The 20244-nt window shown below is 37.5% G+C and overlaps 4 protein-coding genes across 7 annotated transcripts; 1 reads left to right on the top strand and 3 right to left on the bottom strand.

Annotated features, from left to right (window-relative positions):
• Positions 1-338: 338 nt before the first annotated feature.
• LOC121802924 (metacaspase-1-like) lies at positions 339-4048 on the bottom strand. Its single transcript, XM_042202618.1, has 5 exons — positions 3480-4048; positions 2314-2644; positions 1473-1593; positions 1168-1386; positions 339-587 (listed from the first exon to the last, which is right to left on the bottom strand). Exons 1-5 carry the CDS (start codon positions 3844-3846, stop codon positions 528-530), a joined length of 1098 nt encoding a protein of 365 aa, XP_042058552.1. The 5' UTR covers positions 3847-4048; the 3' UTR covers positions 339-527.
• A 1242-nt stretch (positions 4049-5290) lies between these two features.
• LOC121803027 (60S ribosomal protein L37a-1-like) lies at positions 5291-6986 on the top strand. Of its 4 annotated transcripts, none has more exons than XM_042202732.1 (5): positions 5291-5478; positions 6074-6113; positions 6322-6410; positions 6497-6579; positions 6666-6986. In XM_042202732.1, the coding sequence occupies exons 1-5, from the start codon at positions 5440-5442 to the stop codon at positions 6727-6729; spliced, it is 315 nt and encodes a 104-aa protein (XP_042058666.1). In that variant the 5' UTR covers positions 5291-5439; the 3' UTR covers positions 6730-6986. The 4 variants fall into 4 exon arrangements, with proteins under 4 accessions (XP_042058666.1, XP_042058667.1, XP_042058664.1 ...); XM_042202733.1 differs by having other exon boundaries at positions 5291-5644; XM_042202731.1 differs by having other exon boundaries at positions 5303-5412; positions 6300-6410.
• Positions 6987-7198: 212 nt separating this feature from the next.
• Positions 7199-10820, bottom strand: LOC121804401 (alsin-like). The gene is made up of 3 exons (XM_042203925.1): positions 9375-10820; positions 7952-8213; positions 7199-7788 (listed from the first exon to the last, which is right to left on the bottom strand). Exons 1-3 carry the CDS (start codon positions 10445-10447, stop codon positions 7609-7611), a joined length of 1515 nt encoding a protein of 504 aa, XP_042059859.1. The 5' UTR covers positions 10448-10820; the 3' UTR covers positions 7199-7608.
• A 2025-nt stretch (positions 10821-12845) lies between these two features.
• Positions 12846-16841, bottom strand: LOC121804402 (casein kinase II subunit beta-1-like). The gene is made up of 6 exons (XM_042203926.1): positions 16682-16841; positions 16340-16587; positions 15212-15430; positions 14572-14681; positions 14321-14483; positions 12846-13357 (listed from the first exon to the last, which is right to left on the bottom strand). The coding sequence occupies exons 2-6, from the start codon at positions 16578-16580 to the stop codon at positions 13227-13229; spliced, it is 864 nt and encodes a 287-aa protein (XP_042059860.1). The 5' UTR covers positions 16581-16587; positions 16682-16841; the 3' UTR covers positions 12846-13226.
• Between the last annotated feature and the right edge of the window lie 3403 nt (positions 16842-20244).

Here is a 20244-nt window from a genome sequence, read left to right as displayed (position 1 = left end):
CCTCTAATCTATAAATACCTTCACTATTTCCTCATTGAATGTAGGAATTTAAATTATGGAGTACAATTTTTCATATTTTATTAGTGTGATTGTGTTTCAAATTTCAATAAATCTAGTTGTTGAAATTTTAATCGAGTAACTTTCAATATTTTGTACTCCTTGTTTGCGTTTATTTCACAAACAATGATAAAGTTGGTAACTTGAGCTGGGACTAAAAATAAAACAAGCTTTATTGTATGTACTGTGATCGAAATATATATGAGTTACTTTTACTGGTAAAGTCTAATAAACGTTAATGAAGGAAAAGAAAAAAAGTGACAAAAATAAATAATACTAAATTACACAAAAATGGAATATCTGAAATTTTATAAATGGAATAGGCTTTATTAGCATTCAACGTATTTCACAAAAATAAAATACTAAATTCATATATAAAGTGACAATAATCCACACTTGTATAAATCCAGCCAACCCCACAATAAGCTAAGTAATCAAGTAAAATAAAAAATACAGACATCTATTGATGATCATAGAGAAAATGGCTTTGCATATACATCAAAAGGTTCACAAGCAGTTAGTTGCGGTTCCTGCAACCAAAACAACAATTCAACAAGTAATTAGAATTGCTCAACCATTTATTTATACTCACTGCGTAAAATATAAATCATCAGTATCATGTAGTATATTCTAAATTCAGATCCAAACAATACAAATGTGCCATTAGATATGAGTTTAGATTCAAATCTTTAATTAATTCACCATTTGAATCTGAACGGAACGACAATCCAATGCAAGATCTCATGATGCTCTCGACATAAATCACAAATCGAAAAGTTTCTCCAAATGTTGTATTTTCCCCAAGTATTAGCTAGCAGAGTCGAAAGAGGAGATCTAACAGGAATTACTTTAAACAATTCTTCGAAGATGATGTGGTTTCAATTGAGCGATGGCCGGGACTTACTAATCCTGATGCTAAAAATGAATTAGGGAAGTGAGATTCATGGATAATGTCTTCAAGTTCCAAAGTGAATTTGGAATACCTATGTGCAGCTCAGTATGGTCCGCACACTGAATTTGAAAACCTTATTCGTACATGTATACGCAACACTGGGGGGAGTAGTACTATATATATGTGAATATAGACAGTTTCAAAGAAGATGACAGTACCTGTCTCAATCCACCAGTGCTTAAGCTCCCTCCTGTAAGAAGCATGGTCAGAAGAGATGTTACCGCACCACCTCCAAGGGATGGACCAGAACTTCCAACATCTCGAATTGCAGTGCGCATTGCACTTAGGATGCTCCCGTATGTGGTCCCATGACCATGCTCAATAGCTTGGATGAAACAGAAAGTCATGGCACCAGTTGAAGTAATTTTTGATAAAGCCTATTAAACAAAATTACCTCCTAAACTTAAGTTTGTATTCCATGAAGATTAAACATTAGTTTTCCCATCACCAACGAAAAACTTACAGATGTATCAGCTGAAGTTTGATCATCATCACAGCCACTGAAGGAAATAACTTCCCCACCATTTGATCCTTTCCACACACCGGATCGAGGACGATGGTCCTCCCATACATATTGCCCGCTCCTATTATTAAATGTTTCCCATGATGAATACATAGCAAACAACTATAATAGAATAACTTCTGACAAGGGGACCATCAACAAGGTCCAGTTCAGGATGATAACGTTTCTCAACATTAAAGATTATGTCTCATAAATTATTATTCAACTGTGGCAAGATACTGTATGAAAATACTCCACTTGGTGATCATGTCTGATGTATGACAGAAGATCCGCAAGTATTTGTATAAGATAAGTTCATGAAACCGATGTGGATTTCACAATTAAAATGATAAAACAAACAAACGAATTATTTAAATAAAGAATAAATAAGAATCGCACTACTCTTCAAGACAGCCAATTGGAGGTCATAAGCACTCTTCAATGAAAATCTAATTATGCAAAAGATCCATAGTGAAGTCATAAAAGAAGTATTTGGTGCCTTAGTGATAACAAAAAATGAAGATGAAAACTTGAAAAAATGCTTGCATTTACTAAACGAGTTAATGGAACTTTTGTATACCATTGACAAAAGATGTTGGTAGTTTGTGAAACCTTCCTTTTTCTTATTATTTTCAAATTACATCATGTTCATATCTCGTTAGTTTGAAATCCTGCATTCTAGACAATATATTCTTTAGATACTTGCATACTAATTACCAACCATATCTAAGATGATAAGATAAAGATACTTGCATAATAATTACCACCCATATCCAAAGAAAAGAAGGATATAAGGAAGCACCTGCTCATCCTGCAAAGAAATGGTAAATCAAGAACCGTTCCACTATGACAAGCATCAATGATAGCATGTAGCTTTGCACCACGAGGCAGAGTTCTGACAACAGATGCATTAATCTCATCATCAACAATCATACCCTGTGTTTCAAAATCAAGTGGACACAATGTCTCATCATATCCATCAACTTCATCCCCATTATAATTCCTTTGTCGAGAACCATGGCCAGAGTAATGTAAGACCAAGGAATCTCCTGGTTGACATCCCTGCACCAGCCAAAACAGCGCCATTCGCATGTTATGCTTGGTTGGGATTCTGTATGGATCAGTTTCTTCTTCTGCAATCAATTTACATAAAAACGTCAACTACCAAAAATGGCTGGAATGAAAATTGAACACTACAAAAAGGAAAAGCTATTCGGTTACTATTGAAATTTACGTCAGGAAAGAAGTTCAAGAGTAGACTAATTGATACTATCACTGGGTTACAAAACTGGCCTTTTTGGTTATCAATGAGAGTCCCCACAATCATATTATTTGTGTTGAGTGTCTTCGCCGGGAGGAGAACAGTAAAAATCGGAACTCAATGAACCATCAGAAATCTTATTCTTGTTCCTCAATATTGAGCAGTTCGAGCTCTAACAGAAATTTTTTATTCTGTGTTCAAGATGTATCTAGATAACTCAATGGAAGCTACCACCAGTTGAAAGAGAGAATACTTAAAACTGGATGCAATAGCATTAGGCCAAAACTAAGTACAGCATTCCTATTAATTATCCTCTAATCCATATCCTATTATTTTTACTCTAATCCATATCCTGACCTCAAACAAGGAAAAATACTTCAGAAAATTAAAAATTTAAGCTGTAGGCATGCTGGCCAGTTGGATCAATACCTAGATCTTCTCTATGTTTCCTTAATCAGAAAGCTGTATATAGCAACACAACACCGTTGCAGATTTTCCAGTTTATAAAGCAGATATATTTTGCCCGTACAGTACGCTTAGCCATCAATAAAACCACAACAAAGTGAAAGCCCAAAAAGTAGTACTATGTTTTACAAGAAAAAAATTTAAGCATATTCTCATTAGGTCAGCTTCCAATAAAAATCATGAAAGCAACAACAACAACAAAAAAAAAGCAAGTAGATCATTACTGTCAGTTTTCCCCTTACCAGTAAGCATGAGAATTGAAGATTCTGGAAATCGGAACTTATTCATGAGAAGATGTTTCATGCATTTAGCATCGTTGATGCATCCTTTCAGCTCGTGGCGGGAGAACTTGTAGGATATTCCGATTATCACCGCCTTCTTACGGCCGTGAGGGTTGGGCGGCGGACCCGGCGGAGCGTGGGAATAAGGGGACGGCTGAGGAGGGGACGGCGAGGCAGGGGGGTATGGAGAAGTATGGGCAGGCGGAGGCGCTTGGCGCGGATCGGCGACGGCGGTGATTGCCTGGCAAATAGCGCATCGGATCGAAGGCGCGCCGGGCGGCACCTGCAATTGTGTGCGGCAATTGGAGCAGGTGATGAGCGGATACATAGTTGCAGGAATTGGGAAAAGTGACGGCCGCTTGAACGGAGATATCGAGGCGGAGGGAGGGATTCTGGTGAGAATTTGAAGAGAAGGTCGGGCGAGAGAAATCAATACGCGCTGGATTGTGCTGACGGCTTTATTCTTTTTCTTCCGTTGAAAATACTAATAAATCTTGCTTTGCGAGTTCTGCCGTATCAGCATCAGGAGATGATTTAGATACAGACTAATATGAGTAATATCTCGGGTTTTTTTTTTTTTTTGTTCTAGAATAGAACTTAGATTCCGTGTTTGTACTGAACTTTTTTTTGTTTCGGGTTTGGGAGCGTCTCCTTTTAATGAAACACATGACGGAGATGTGTCTTTTATAGAGACGCATGAGGGACATGCGTCGTTAATTTTTTATGTTTTTTTCTTTATTTTTTTGAAAGACGCATAAGCATCATGCGTCACAGGCAAAGACGCATAAGCGTCATGCGTCTTTCATTTTTTAATTTTTATTTTTATTTTATTTTACTATTAAAAATAAATAAAATAAATAAATAAAAAAATGAAAGACGCATGACGCTTATGCGTCTTTGCCTGTGACGCATGACGCTTATGCGTCTTTTAAAAAAAATAAAGAAAAAAAAATAAAAAATTAACGACGCATGTCCCTCATGCGTCTCTATAAAAGACGCATCTCCGTCATGCGTTTCATTAAAAGGAGACGCATGAGGGTCATGCGTCTCTCCCAAACCCGGAACAAAAAAAAAGTTCAATACACTCGAGGAATGTTATCTGTGGTCTAGGACAAAAAAAGAAAAAACCAGTAATATCTCATCCATACATACAATATACGCCTATTTAGTACTACTACTACTATATATTTGCATGTGTATTGTTATTGTTGTAATAATACGTAGATTAAAAACTACATTTAACAACACAAACGAATACAAATTTGATATACTGAATAAACTATTTATGAAAATTATATAATTATAATCACTATATATAATAAAAAAAATTACATATAAATATACTTAAATTCAAGATATTCTACACGGGTAATAAATCTATTATAATTTTATTATCATACTGAGTTTATAAATATCATGAATTTACTATAATTATAAATCTTTATTACTATAATTGTCATAATTATATTATTCTTTTTTGCACTCATTTTGAAAAAATCGAAAAAAATAGTTAGAGTGGATATATAATAAAGTAAAAGCGAGAATAACGTAGATAAGACTCTTCTCTACGTTATTCTTGTTTTTACTTTACTATATATACACTTTAACTATTTATCATGATTTTTTTAAATTTAAATTTAACTAATTGCATCGGTTATTATATTAAATCAGTAAATACATTAGTGCCTACCACCTAATCTCCTTTCCTACTTTCGGCTTGTAATCACAAAGAAGTTGAGAAGAAACCAACAAAAAAGAAGAATACAATGACACGAGAAAAATAAATAAAGAAGCATAAGAAGAAAGCGTTTCACTTAACAGAAACAGTTAGCGTGCTTGCAACGACTTTTATGACGATTAGGAGCGATTATACGATTATAAACCAGTGGATTAGGTGGGCGCAGTTGTTATTCTTGCCTTTATGATAAACGGTATTCTATCTTTGATAAGAAGCTCTATGGTAAGATGCGCATAGTAAAGGTGTAAGAAGCTCTTTGATAAGTAGCTCTATGGATAATTCTTGCCTATGTAGGAATATTAAATTTTATATTGTTATGAAGTAAGCTATTTGATTGAATCTGTGGACTATCTCTTGTTTCGCCGGCCCGTTTCACTAATTTCCAATGGCAAGCTATCTCTTTTTCTTTTATTTCTATGTTACAACGTAATGCCAATCTGTGCTATTTGATTGAATCTGTGTACTATTTTGAGCAAAATCCTGTTGCATTCCCTATTTTATGTGTTTGAGCTGAGCTGTATTGAATCTGATATTTGAAAGGACGTATCTCGGCCAGATTATATGTTTTCATGAGGTTTTCCGATCATGTTTTAAGGGATCGTTGTAGAATTAATATAATTATTCTATGAAAATGACAATTCGCATTCTGTTCATATTAACAAAACAGTTGCTATGTATTTTGTAGTTGGTGTTGATTGCGATAAAGGTGATTTGCCACTAACTCTTTATGATTCTCAACGAAACCGATTCAGTAAAAATTTATCCTGTATCTTGTTCATCGATTGTTCTATCTGACACGATGCATTGCCATGTACAGGCCAAGAGAACCAAGAAGGTTGGGATTGTCGGGAAATACGGTATGTTATTGGCTTATTTATTTTGTTCAGTTTTTTTTTTTTTCCTGTTTGATTTGTAGGTATGAATATATTGGAGCACTTATCTTTATCACCAATTTATCTTAATTCGCAATAGTGTCATCACGGCTTGATGATCTGGCTATAGATTTAGGATACCAAGTCTTCTGATTAATTGGACCTAGTTAGATATATTCCCATTGCGATTCAGGCAGCCGATATGGTGCTAGTTTGAGGAAGCAGATAAAGAAGATGGACGTTAGCCAGCACAGCAAGTACTTTTGCGAGTTCTGTGGAAAGGTATGAATCGATGGGACCAAAATGTTATGTTCTACACCCTGTGCTGGTTGATTGAGCATTTTCTAATATGAGTTCTTCAATAACAGTATGCAGTGAAGAGACAGGCTGTTGGCATCTGGGGATGCAAGGATTGTGGCAAAGTGAAAGCAGGCGGTGCTTACACCATGAAGTAACATTCTTTACTGTTCTACCTTTCATATTTGTGTGCTACTTATTTTAGTTGGCTGCTAATCTTTATTCTGTTGTGTGTCACAGCACTGCCAGTGCTGTGACTGTGAGGAGCACCATCAGAAGGCTGAGGGAGGCAACTGAGAGTTAAATTTAGTTGAAGTTTGTGTATTTGCCATATTTCCCACCTTTTTGAGTTATAAATTTCAATTGATGTAGTCGCTAGACTTTGGAGACTTGGTGAGCTTTGTTGGCCACCTATATATGTACTCCAATTCTATATTCCTTTTTGGCTAAAATTCTTTTAAATTTTGCAGTCATTTTCAGAATCTGTGTATACTTTAAATTTTGCATACTGTTAAGTACTATTTCATTATATGAGATTGTTGCGTGTGATGATTGTACCAATCATATCCTGTTCAATGAAACTGCCAAAATTTCACCATTTTTTCAAATATTGGTATGTGTACCTTGGTTGGCTTTTCTATTAATACACAACAATAAAGTAAGTACTCTAACAAGTCATCTGAAGCCATTATTGATACAGCAGCCTCAATTATCAAATTCAGACTAATTTTTTAGACTTCGATTGTGAAAACCTTAACTGAGAGACAAGAAAGTGGAGAAGCCAACACGTTGAAATAGAAATATTACAACATTCTCTCTTGAGTTTTCTCATTAGTTACATGTCACCACATTCAGGGCTGCTTGAGTATGGGTTTTGTTTTCCCTTTGCACCAGCCATCGATCATATACCTATAGGAACTTTACAAAAGCCAAAAAAAAGAGAAAAAAAAAAGAGGCCAGATGAACATGGGAGACAAATCCCAGTATCCGCAGTGCCATTGAGCTGCTCACAATTTCAGCTTTCACTAAAAAAACACAAGGATGCTTGAAAGAGGAAACATAGTAAAATTGGAGGCGTCGTCAGTTTACCCTAAAGTCGCTGCAACCGTCTTTTCTTTTTGTTTTTCTGTTATATGTCATCCGTTATGCTGGGTGTTAGTGGCGGGCGGCCAGACAGCCAGTCTTACATGATAGGAATCGGGAAGTCATCGCTGTTGCTTTTGTGATGCATTTGCTTTTGCACAGCTTTGACTGCTGCTACTCTTGCTGCATTAGCTGCCCTGTTAGCAGCTGTTACTGCTCTGTTCACTCTCTCGTCCACCTTGCTCACTTCATACGCCTTTTCTGCTGCTCGCCGAGCTTCCTGATGGTTGGATACAAAAATAGTGATATTATAATACTTCACATCATACATCATGCTCTGCAACTCAATTCGAACTCACATACTAATGGATATGAATTCAAATCACACATATATAATCAAATTTGAAGACAAAAACAGAAAGAAAAGACGTAAAAGAATTTACCTGAACAACGTTAAGCACTCTAGAGTGATTGACAGCAACGGGCGAAACAGGATATACATTGCTCTGTGTGCTTGGAATATCAAGAATTCCATTTTGCCAGTGGCCCGACTGAGTTTCACCACTTCTGAAAGTGTACATTCCGAGCCCCTGTCTCCTCCCCTCATGCCAGGCACCCTCATAACGATGGCCATTCGCAAAACAGTACACCCCAAATCCATGCATTTTATCTGCAAAATACTCTCCGGCATATCTATCTCCATTTCTGCAGGCAACAGCACTGATGTCAGCTCAGTAATTCAAAATTTTAAGGAAGACTTGAGTGCCTGCTGCAAGAGCTAATTAACATCCATATCGAAACACATTGAGCATTGGAAGACCAAATTTTATTTTGCAAAAAATGCAGATATTAAGTTTATTAGCAAGCACAACTATGCAACGAACAAATACAACAGTTTGAATTTAATACTTGCAAGGTTAGAAGTGAATCAAGTGATTCAGAAATAGTAGTAGAGACACTGCCAGAAGAGAAACGATAATTTATTGCCACGCCCAAGTCCATGCATTTCAGGTCTACGACCCAAATATCATGTCAAATATATACGTGTTTAATATAACTCACAGTCTTGCCTCTTTATGAACAGCTCAACACAGCACAATTTCCACATAACATGACAAATTCATTTTCCATACCCACTCACAATATCATGAATCAGTTAAAAGACAAATAAGACAGTCGAGGCAATGAGGAAAGGGTATCAAATGAAGTGTAATAAAAGATTCTTTTTTTCAGCCATTTTCACTTTTCAGAACAAGACAAAGTAAAGGCAAAAAGCAGCTATAACAACTTCATCTTCCTTAATATAGTTAGGAAAACGCAACATAAAGGCAAAGGAGCTGAAAAGCCTTTTGCTAAAGAGTTTACAACAAAAAATGCCAAACACAAATCCAAAATGATTCCGATTCTTTAACTCCTTGCTCACATAAAACATCAAATTCTCTTTTATTAGAATCATCAGCATAAAATTTTGTAAATGCATTCGGGGTTTAAGAGAAAGGGAAGAATGTGCAAGTGAGGGAATTGGCCAAAAGAAAGGCAGCAAACACGAAACAATTACTTTTAACACAAATCATATCACATCCAAGAAGTTTCTCAGATATATTCACAAGGATAACAACTAAAGATTCCCACACCCATTCAAGCCACAAGCATCATCTCATCTGTATCGTCACACAAAAGCACAACGGCAAACTATATGAACTTAGTCCAAAAGTAATGCTATGCAAAACACTTAGCAACAAGATTAAGCAATATATATAGTTTCAAACTTGCCCAAACTGAATGATCATATAACGAATAGTACAAGAATCAAGACGTAACGCACCAACTGTGGTGAAATTCAGAGCAAAATTCCATCACTATTACCTGAAATGATAGTGTCCAAGACCATGTTTAACACCCCACTTAAACTCTCCTACGTATCGGCTACCATCCTCGCAGGTATGAACCCCACACCCATGGCTCTGCCCGCTAGACCATTCCCCTGCGTAAACATCACCAGTATAAAACCTATATACTCCAAAACCATGCCTAAGGCCTTGCCGGTACTGCCCTCTATACCGGCTGCCCCTTGCCCACGTCTCAACGCCATAGCCATCATACTTGCCATCAACCCAATCACCCTCATACCTCCCACTCATGTAAAAGTAATACACCCCACTGCCACTGCATTTCCCCTTATGAAACTCACCCTCATAGACATCCCCATTGGTGTATGCTTGAACATAACACCCGGAAATGGCCTTCTTATCCGCCTTCTGCCTCGAACCAATCGACCAAAGCACCGGAAAATGAGGCCGACTCACACGGCCCTTGGCATTTATCTTAATCGGCAAGGACTTGGCTAGGAACAACCTAATCGTGGGGAGCCTCGGGATTGCTAAATTGAGGGAAAAAAGGAGGACGGCCGAGAAGGCGAAAGCGGATAAGAAATCAAGAATGAATGACCTGGAAGGGTGGGAGACCAGGAAGTAAAAGAAAGGGAGGCTGAGGAGAAGGATGAGGCGCAGGTGAAGGCGGAGACGGCGGCGCAGATGGCGGAGGTGGTGGTGGAACTGGGTCAAGAATTTCTGAGACTTATTGTGGAAAAGACTGAATTTTGCAGGTGGGTCCACGCCGTATCTGTGGAGAGCGTTGGAGAGAGTCGGAGTCTTGGTGAGGGAACGGGAGAATTGTTGCTGGAGATGGGGTCTCTTGAAGGGGGTGGGCTTGGGCGTATAAGGGTCATTCTGCTCCAGCTGCTGCTGATTCTCATCGTTGATGAGGATTTGGAGGGCGGGAGTGGGCCCAGGCGAGGACGAAGGCGGCGGATTGGTTTGAGAGAAATGGGGGTGTTTCTGGGTGAGGGAGGAAGGGGGGAGGGGAGGGGTGGGGTTGAAATCGGAAGAGACGCCGCTGCTTTCTGTTCCGATCTGTAATTCAGATTTTTTCTGATGCATTACATAAGGAAAATATCTACCAAAAACACAAACCCCTTCACAACTTGGGGAAAAGGGAATCCAAAATTCTTTCCAATTTCAAAACTTTCTCCCTCTTTCTTGATAATTTCTCTCTCTCTCTCTCTCTCTAGACAAATTTCAAATTTAGCATTTCTGTTTCTTGAAAATAGGAAGGTATGGTTGTAATTGTACATATATTGTATCTATATATGGAAATGAGGGTTGAGTGAGTGTGTGTGTTTGTGTGTGAGGAAAAGGTGAAGAAGAGAGACGAAGAAGAAGAAAGGAGCGGAGGAGTTAATGGTGAGGAGGAAGAAGATGAATTTGAAAGCAGAGGCAAAAAGAGAGAATGCACAAATCCTTTTTCTATCCTCGTTCGTTTCTATTTCCTCTTTTGGATAAATAATTAACTTAAATTTGTTAAATTAAAAGTTAATACTCTTATATTTTATTTGATGTAACTAGTCCATTTCTTGAAGGTTTGAAATTAATGAAAGAAGTTTCCTCAAGTTTGATTATGACCAAGAAATGAGGAAGAAGAAAAAACACATTAAATCGTACGCGTTCCCAGCTGAACTTGTCCTATTTAACTTCATGAATAAGAAAATTATGACTTTAATATAGGTGAAAATATATACATATCAGATTTTTTTTTATTAATGCTTACTCCGTCAGTTCCATTTATTTTCTTTCTTTTTAATTATTAAAAGTCAACACATTTCTCCACACTTACTTATTTTATTCTTTCTTACATTTCTCCTCAGTTACTTATTTTATTCTCTCTTATTATATTCTCGCTTATCTCTCTACCTTTTTTTTCATTTCCTACCTTATTCTTCTTTTACTTAACTCACTTAACATAATGTTTTCTTAAATCATATGCCGAAAAGAAACGTCTCCACTATCGCAGAATGAACGGAGTGTTACTTAACCAATCAATTCTTTCGTATTCAATTGATATAAATAAAATAATCTAATGTTTAAATATTATTCCTTATTTCATCCCTTGTAATTATGTACGATTATCACTACCCTATTTTAATTATACTTAGATTATCATATTGTGATGCAAGAATCATTTGCCAAATCCAACAAAATCGGAAATTTGGCCACGTCCGGTTGAAAATTGTTGATTAGTCATGCCATGCTAATTAGTGAACGAAATTATTTAGTGAAAGCATCAAATTCTCAATTAATCTACGTCGAAAGTATTATTCTTCCATACTACTCGGTATTAATATAATTTTAGAGACGATTATGAAATGACTTATTAAAGTAATCATGTTCGTGTTCAATCATAGTTTTATAAATTATTTGACATTGGAATTAAAATAAATCAACAAACGTAAGAGATCCAATAAATTCGATTTCTAACAAATTTGTCGTGTGTATAACATACGCAGGTGATTTAATGGTTTTGAGAAGTGAAAGATATGTTGTAATTTGACTTGTAGATACTTAAAAGATTGGACAACAATTGTATTCAGTTAAGACAAAAAATAGATAAAGACGCTACAAAACTCTATCAATAATTGTTTTCGTCACGCTCAATTTATCGCCGAAGCCCGCAACAAAATATGAAGTCGGCTTAACATTATTTTAGGGAAAATATGTAATATAGTACGCACTAGTACTACTTTCTTCCTTCTCTATAATTTATTACATGCTTATTTTAAGCATGAATATTTCGAAAAAATTATAAAGTTATATGAAATGATCTAAAAGGTAAATTGCTAGAAAACTCAGAAAGTGATTCCTCTAGTAATTCTATAGCTCAACAAATAAACAATAAAATTTGTATTTATTTTTAATCATCTCGTTGTGATTTTTTATGATCATGAATTAAACAACGCGTACTATTTATAAAAAAACAACATTATTTGATTAAAAAATGTGAATAATGTATTATTTGTAAATGATTATATTTTTCACTATAATGAAAAAACCAATGGCATATTGTCGCTATTTCATTCCCTTTGTAGGATGGATCGAAGTGGCTTAGGCTCTAGGGTTTCAAATGTATTGTGAGTCACTCGAACTAATTAGTTGGGTTTTGCTTCTATAAGAATGGAAAATTTTTTAGATGCCCAAATTGGTCATCTAAAAAGGACATATAGAATCATAGATACTACAAACAAATGCATATTTTGTTCGATTGATGATATTGGGATTGAGATTTGAGATGAGAGAGGTTATATTGTTGATGATATTTTGTTCGATTTTATAACTAATACCTCAACTCAAGATTATGTTTCTGTGTCTCTAATTCGAATTGGCTTCAAAGAAGGAAAGAAAATAACAAAACAAATTTCTGATTTCATCAATTAAAACAGATGATAAAAGGACATATAGATATTACAAACAAATGCATACGTGAAAAAGCTTTTGGACATGAACCTCAAATAAGAATATGCTTGAGATATATATATAAAACAAAGCAAAAATATGTCGAATCCCCAAAAATTTCAATAGGCTGCTCCCATATAAATTTGTCCAGCTGATTAAGCATTGCACATTCGCAAAGGACTACATGAGGAAATATTTAGACAATTCTCACCAGAATAAAGAAATAGGCTTACATGCTCTCTGAATTTAAATATGAACTGCTTGATTGGAATGCATGAAATGCTTCCCCATCAACTGGATAATTTTGGTTAACATCAATAGCTGCTGTAATTTGACCTGGTTTTTGTTACAACTCATTCATCATCTGTACACCTCAGCAGTCCATTTTCTGGAACATTAATTTAGAAGCCGGTAGCATGTTGGAGCTTGTTCATCAAGGCTTGTGCATCTTGAAGCCAAAAACTCTAGGGACATAGCTCTGAGTTGGCTTCTGAGGCTTGAGGTGTCCGTATGTCATCAAGAACAGGTTGGGGAATGTGGTTCCGAAATATGCCCCATCGATATCTGTTGATGTCAAGGAAATCAATCCAAAATACAAGTAACGTTTAAAGAGAGGCAATAACAAGTCTTTTAATGCATCGCAACCCAAGGTTTTACTGGTGTATAACATAACTAATTGCCTTTGAGTACCCTTAGCAATGATATGCGTATGGTGGCTTATCATAAAAACCGCCACAATAGTTATGGCGGTCTGCATGACAGCCAATAAATAAATACTAGTAGTATCTAAAAAAAGAAATATAAAATGCAAAATTTTTTAAAATGATGATAACATAGTATCTCAAATCTTAGAACAACAATTAAAATATGAACTCAAAACTACAACATAATGTGTCTAATAATTGAAGTTTTAGCACAATAATTAAAATGTAAAGTCACACACCATGCCACGCCATGGCAGTGGCATTTACCCAAAAAACCGCAGATTTTTTATAACATTGGCCCCTAGTAGTTTGGAAAACACATCACAAGATTCACAACATGGAAATCAAATATAAACTCCCTCCATAATATGAGAATGTTGGCAATGTGCTGAATTACCTTTCAGTTAAATGTTTAAGTTATTCTTCTTGGGTGGGGTCTCATTTCTCGATTAAAATAACTCCATAGGGGCATTCCAAACCCGATCAAAATTCTCTAGCAATCATTAAACATAGTAAAAATGTTTAATTTAAAGCTAGACCAAGAGCAAGCTTATTTATATCCAAAGTACGTAGCACCCGTAGGACAATTACCATCAGGAGAGAGGGAAATATAGGAAGCTCTGGTTATAAAATAAGAAGTGAAATGGGTGGTAGTAGTTCCTGATACTAGCTTATCTGTAACGCTTAACCCCTAATGAACAACTCTTTGAACTTATATTAGAAGTTAGAATGCACAATGAGCAGGCTCATATGCAAATGAGCCAGAGAATTGTGTCCAAAAAATAAAATACAAGTGAATAAAAGTACAAGGTTAAGATATTGCCTTGGTATTTAGATCGAGGGTAGTAAATGTCATCGCATTTTGGACAGTAAATCTTCACAGTACTTGAGCGTGGGATGTCTGATTGTCCAACTGGAAGGCATGGCTGTCCACAGCAGTAGACTCTAGGGCATCTTCCAAACTCATAATTTTTATACTTCTCTAACTGTAAAAGTTCCAGTTCAATGAGTCAAATGACATAACTAAATAAAGAGAGAGGTGACCAACACAAATGATAAATCTCGTGATGTTACCATAGCAGCCATTCCCTTGCTTGTCAAGATGTAACGGACATGAATAAGGCCATAGAGCATTTCTGCAGCTGATTCAACTAATTCATTCTGTTCCTCAGTATACATATCACCTACATATCCCATCATGGAGAAAACGTTATTAGAAGAGGAGATCCAGCCCAAAACAGAGAAAAAGTGAAAAGTGTGCAATAGTGCTAGGCAGAATAAGCAAAAAACAAAGAAAGTAATTTAGGCAGAGCAACAAAAACATCTAAAAGGTAAAATATAATCTGCCACCAGGCCCCGAACTACCACCCAAATTGGACCTATGTGGACATGAAAGTTCAAGAGCATTTTATCCTTTTTCTCTCTCAATTCATTGACAAAATAGACATAACACATACTGGCACGTTTCGGAACACATAAAAGCAAAAATATCCAGTTCTAATTTATTCACACACTTTTTAATGTAAATTTCCGGAACCTTTTACATTTAGTTTATAGCATAATCTGAAAAGATAAAAACATTCAAGCATCACAGAATCCAAGCCAGGTTCAAAAGTAAGAATATGTCATAAACAAAAACCTATGAAGCACATACCCAATTCTTGAAAGAGCATAAACTCCACTAACAGCTACTAATAGATGATAAGAAGCTCACCATGAGATGATTCTACATCCAGTATTAGATCAAGTGCATACTCATAATACGGGACTTGATTGCTCAATCCACATAGATTGAAATCATCCTGAATATATTCATCGTCAACTTCACAAAAAAACTCATTTCCACGCAAGTTGCAAAACCATGAAACCCAAGATGTATCATCTCCGTCAGAACCACTGACATCAGACTCTTCACTGTCTGTTTCAGATTCCTCTGCAAAATGAAATATTTCAATCTTATGTTTCTATATAACCAATGTATGCATGCAAATGTTATCAGGAAAGAAAAATAGACACATGTGCACAAATGCACACACATACACTAATATGTGCCACTAAAAGCACATAAACGAAGAATAGAAAATCATACATGCCCAAGGTGCACGACAGTATCAATTCAGTTCAAGGAGTAGAGTGGGTTCTGTTCTTTACATAATGGCATGGAAAGGAAGAGTTGTTTCTTTCACATCTCTCAAAGCAATAGTTCAAGTCACATAATGATGAAGTTAACATTCAATTACAGCAGATAGCACGAAATTTTTGCGTGGTTAACATCAAATAGATACTGATAGTCTGGTACAACTTTTTCTTCCAAATTGTTGCTCTATTGATCATGATCACCATCTTCCTAACAATATAAAAGAATCATCCCTCTTTGTATTGAGCTTCGACAAGTCCCTTTTTCAACATTGTGAGCAACATATGAACGTGAGCATATTTTCACACAAACATGTACTACTTATTCTTTTTCTTATATTTAACATTTAGTCGATTCCCATCAGATATGAAATAACCCAGCTACACAGATCAAATGCTGAAGCTTTTCTGCATTGGCTCTTCATATGAGCGAACTTTAGCGCCTCAAACAATTGAAATGGGTTAATCAGAGTTTTTCCCTATCAATGCAGAGCTCTATGATTTCCATAGCTACTAAAATTAACCCCACTGTCATTCAATCATTAAAAACAATAAGCAAAAAATGCACTAAAATAGTTCTAGTACTTCCATGGTAATGAAACACTGTACACAAACCAAATGCCCAAAGTAGCCCAATTTCACGATTATACATAAACCACAAACTAAACTCGAAACAAGTAAGATGAAATTTATAAAAAAAAGGTACCCTTGGAGAGCTTGGTCTTGCTGGCGGTGAGAGCGGTTGAAGAACGGCTGTCCCTGAGATCAACATGCTTGCCGGCGGCGGCAGAGGTGGACGGCATCGCTAGGGCGGAACCCTTGTTTCTTGATGTGGAAGGCGACGATTTCTCCAAATGTTTATCCAGCGCATCGTTGATTCGCTTCCGATCCAACACCTCTCCGGCCTTGGATGAGCCACCTGCCCCTCGATCTCTGTACATGTTCATATCAAAACTGGAAAAATCGAATCCCTAAAACCATCAACTTTTCAAACCGTAGGTATTGTGAGTCTGAGCAATTGAAAAATAAGCCAAAAATAGATTTGTACAGTTGCGCGTGTGGGGAATCGAATCGAGACGGTGAGAACTAGGGTTCCATTCAATTTGTTCTACACAAAAAAAAGAGAGAAATGTGCTATGAGCGTGAGCTGCTATCTATAATTTCTCTTCATTTTAACTGCTTTTCTATTCCACGTACTCCCAACTTTGAATTTCTTATTCCCGATGATAAGAGCATTCATAATAGCTACGCCCTTCTCATAGACCAGCACTGGGACTAGCCTCCAGCCAAATCATCAAGGACTTCTTACAGTCAGGGCTAGCAATAAGCTAACCGACGCCATAATCAAGTAAAAAAATTCACAAATATGGAATTAAAATTGAACACAAATACGGAGAAAGTACAATAATTATGTTTCATAAAAAAAATACATAGTTCAATTTAAAAAAAATACATAGTGCAACAATAAAAAAACATCTCAAAGCTTCACACACGCAGCCCCCGTCTCACTCGTCGGAGTCCCCTTGGCCATCTCCGGCGGCGTCGGCATCCCCAGCAGCCCCCAGCGGCATCCCTGGCGTGGGGGTGTCATCCCCAAAGCGCGCCTCATATCATCGATGAGGCTCTCCAGATAGTCATTGTGTTTTGGGTCCGTTGTCGCGTTCCACCTCTCTATGACGCCAAACAAGTGATTTTGCGCTTGCATACGCGCGAGGTCGCTTGGAGCGGCACTGGGAGCTGCAGATTGGACCTCAGAACACCCGCTTGAGGCTCCTCTAGACACCCGCATTGCCGTTTTTTGCCCAACTGGGCGACGGCGGCGGGGAACTAGTGGAGGGGCCTCTTCGACATCGTCGGGGAGGTCGTGGGAACCGGCACTGCTGCTGTAATCACCAGAGACATTGAGTCTCGTCCGCTTCGACCAGCCAGCCTCTACCCCAGCACGAAACTTGGGGGAGTCCATCAACTCTACATAGGCATCCAGTACTTAAGCTGCCCGAGAACTTTCTGGGCTCGGGGAACTGCCGCATCGACAACTCTCTCACGTCGTCCATGCTCATGCCGCTGGTTATCGTGCGGCAGTTGTTGTCGTAGATGCTGAAAAATCTAGAGACGGCGGCATTCATCCGATCCCATTGTTTCCGGATTTCCTCAGACTTGTGATACTTCGCACGCGTCAGCTTAAATACTTCACAGCTCGCGAGGATGCGTGCCCACATCATATCGATGTTCTGATTATTCGAACGAATGAGATCATCCACGACCGAGACCCAGGCCTTTGCCAGAGCAGTGCACTCCTCCGGAGTCCAAACTGACCTCCGTCCTCAACATCCTCCCCCTCATCCCCTGCCTGCAACGACTCATCTACCAACCCCTTGCCCTTGCCCTTGCCCTTGCCCTTCCTCTTCGACCTCCTCACTGTCCTACCAACGGTTCCCTCTCAGTGGGCTGAGGAGTAAGTTCCCTCATCGGAGAAAGACTCAACTCCTAAAGTGAGAAAGTCTCGATATCGGTGAACTGAGTCTCCGGTGGAGTAGAGACCTGAGGACCACCGGTCAAGTGATCTAAACAGGGTATATTGTCCCCAAAAGGCGATTGGGGGACCCCCGATCTACTACATCTGGCAGCGGCGGGCATGCCACCCATGCCCATTCCCATGCCGTCCCATAATCCCGGCACTCATCTCGTGCATCCCGCCCATCCCGGCACTCATTCCAGACATGCCACCCATCCCGGGCATTCCGCCCATTCTACTGGCGTTTCTCCCATTTCCATGGGGGAATGTTGGTGTTTGCGATTCGCCATTGATGGGAGAGTCACTGTCGCGATCCATTATCTTCTCTAGAAATGAGTGTGGAGGAAGAGATACTCGTCAAAACAAGTGGTGTGAATGAAATGAAGTGCAACGAGCCCTATATAAAGAGTTGAAATAAAAAATAATTAATTACCGCCGCCGATTGAGGACGCACAATAGCGGATGAGCTATCGGCTAACGCCTCACATCCGCGCCCGACAGCTTGTCCGCTCCCCTCTCATCTGCCCCGTTCGCCGCACGCAATTGTGGACGTCCGCCACGCCCGAACCGCTAGCCGGTGGCTAGGGCGTTCGTTCGTCCGCTATTGCTTATGCTCTAATCAGTTTTTCACTCCTTTACAAAAGTAATGCTCAAGTTGTTTTTAATGAATTTTAATATACTGTTCTTTCTCTATACTCTGAAAATTTGTCACTTATTTACATTTTAGTTTATCCCTAAAAATTTATCACCTTTAGCTTTTATTACTATTATTTTTTATAATGGACTTCACACTCAATCAATTCATTTTCACTCACATTTTATTATAAAACTAATATATAAAAGTAAGACACACGTGCCACTAACTTTTTTAATCCATTCTCTATTACATTTTTTCAAAACATGTGTCGGGTCAAATGGTGACAAATTATTAAGGACAAGGGAGTATTGTTTTTTCTCATGGTAAATTGTAACACCCGCCCTTTTTATTCCCTATGACTTTTGGGAACCGACCTATTAATATATATATATATATATATATTAGTTTCGCACCTAACTTCTTTTACTTCTCGATATGATCAAACGTTGTGAAGTATATTTTGAGTGGTGAATGAAAATAGTGTTATTACAATATTTAATATTCTTATAGTCCGTTTTTTAAGACCGAGCTTCAAATAAATTAAAGTTCGTACACGGTCTACATCGAGTTCAACATTAGAGTAAAAATAAATACTCCCTCCACCCCAAGTTACTTGAGTCGTATTCCAATTTGGGTTGTCCCAAGTTATTTGAGTTATTTTTCTTTTTGGCTAAAAATAAAACATCTAATCACACTTAATTCATGCTTTCTTTTACTTTACCATTTCTCATCTCTCTTACTTTATTCTCTCTTCTACTTTATTTAACTCACTAAACACAATTTTCTTAAATCTCGTGCCGAAAAGAAACGCCTCAAGTAACGTGGGACGGAGGGAGTATAAAAATACTCTCCATATCCTCCGGATCTTGCTCGATAGTCACGCCTTGAACCCCGATACCTACACGAAAGGATAAGAAGCATGTTAAATCAAGACGAGACGATCGACGAAATCATATCACATCAAGCACGCTTATCAAACAGTGGCTCACGTTTTCCAAATGATAGCTCACGTCTTTTTAAGCGACAAGATGTAATATTCTTGCCATTTATGGTATAGTGAATGATTGAGGTGACAACTTATCTCGTTTGACAAGAAGTTCATAACTCTTGGAGAATGTAATTCCTCCATGAATCAAGCTTTTACCCATATTTTTCCCATGCACCATTTCTTCTATGAATACTACCCCCACTTCATCCTTTAAATATTTTATTCCACTACAACACCACACCATCAAATTTCATTCAAGTGAGAATTTAGAAAGTTTCAAGGTTCAAGCAAAGAAAATCAAGTCTCTCATCATCTTCACTTCTTCATTTCTCAAGGTATCTCTCTTTTCACCATTCTAAATTTCTAGCTTTTACATCACATTTTGCTCATTTCAAACTCACCATGTTAGTAAAATTCATCCAATTATTCTCATCTTTATCAACACCATCACATAAATTTTATGTCAAGAAC

This window comes from Salvia splendens, chromosome 5 (assembly GCF_004379255.2).
Source record: "Salvia splendens isolate huo1 chromosome 5, SspV2, whole genome shotgun sequence".
NCBI lineage: Eukaryota > Viridiplantae > Streptophyta > Magnoliopsida > Lamiales > Lamiaceae > Salvia > Salvia splendens.
The sequence above is the reverse complement of the archived record's forward strand: the minus strand, read 5'-3'. Positions and strand labels throughout refer to the sequence as shown.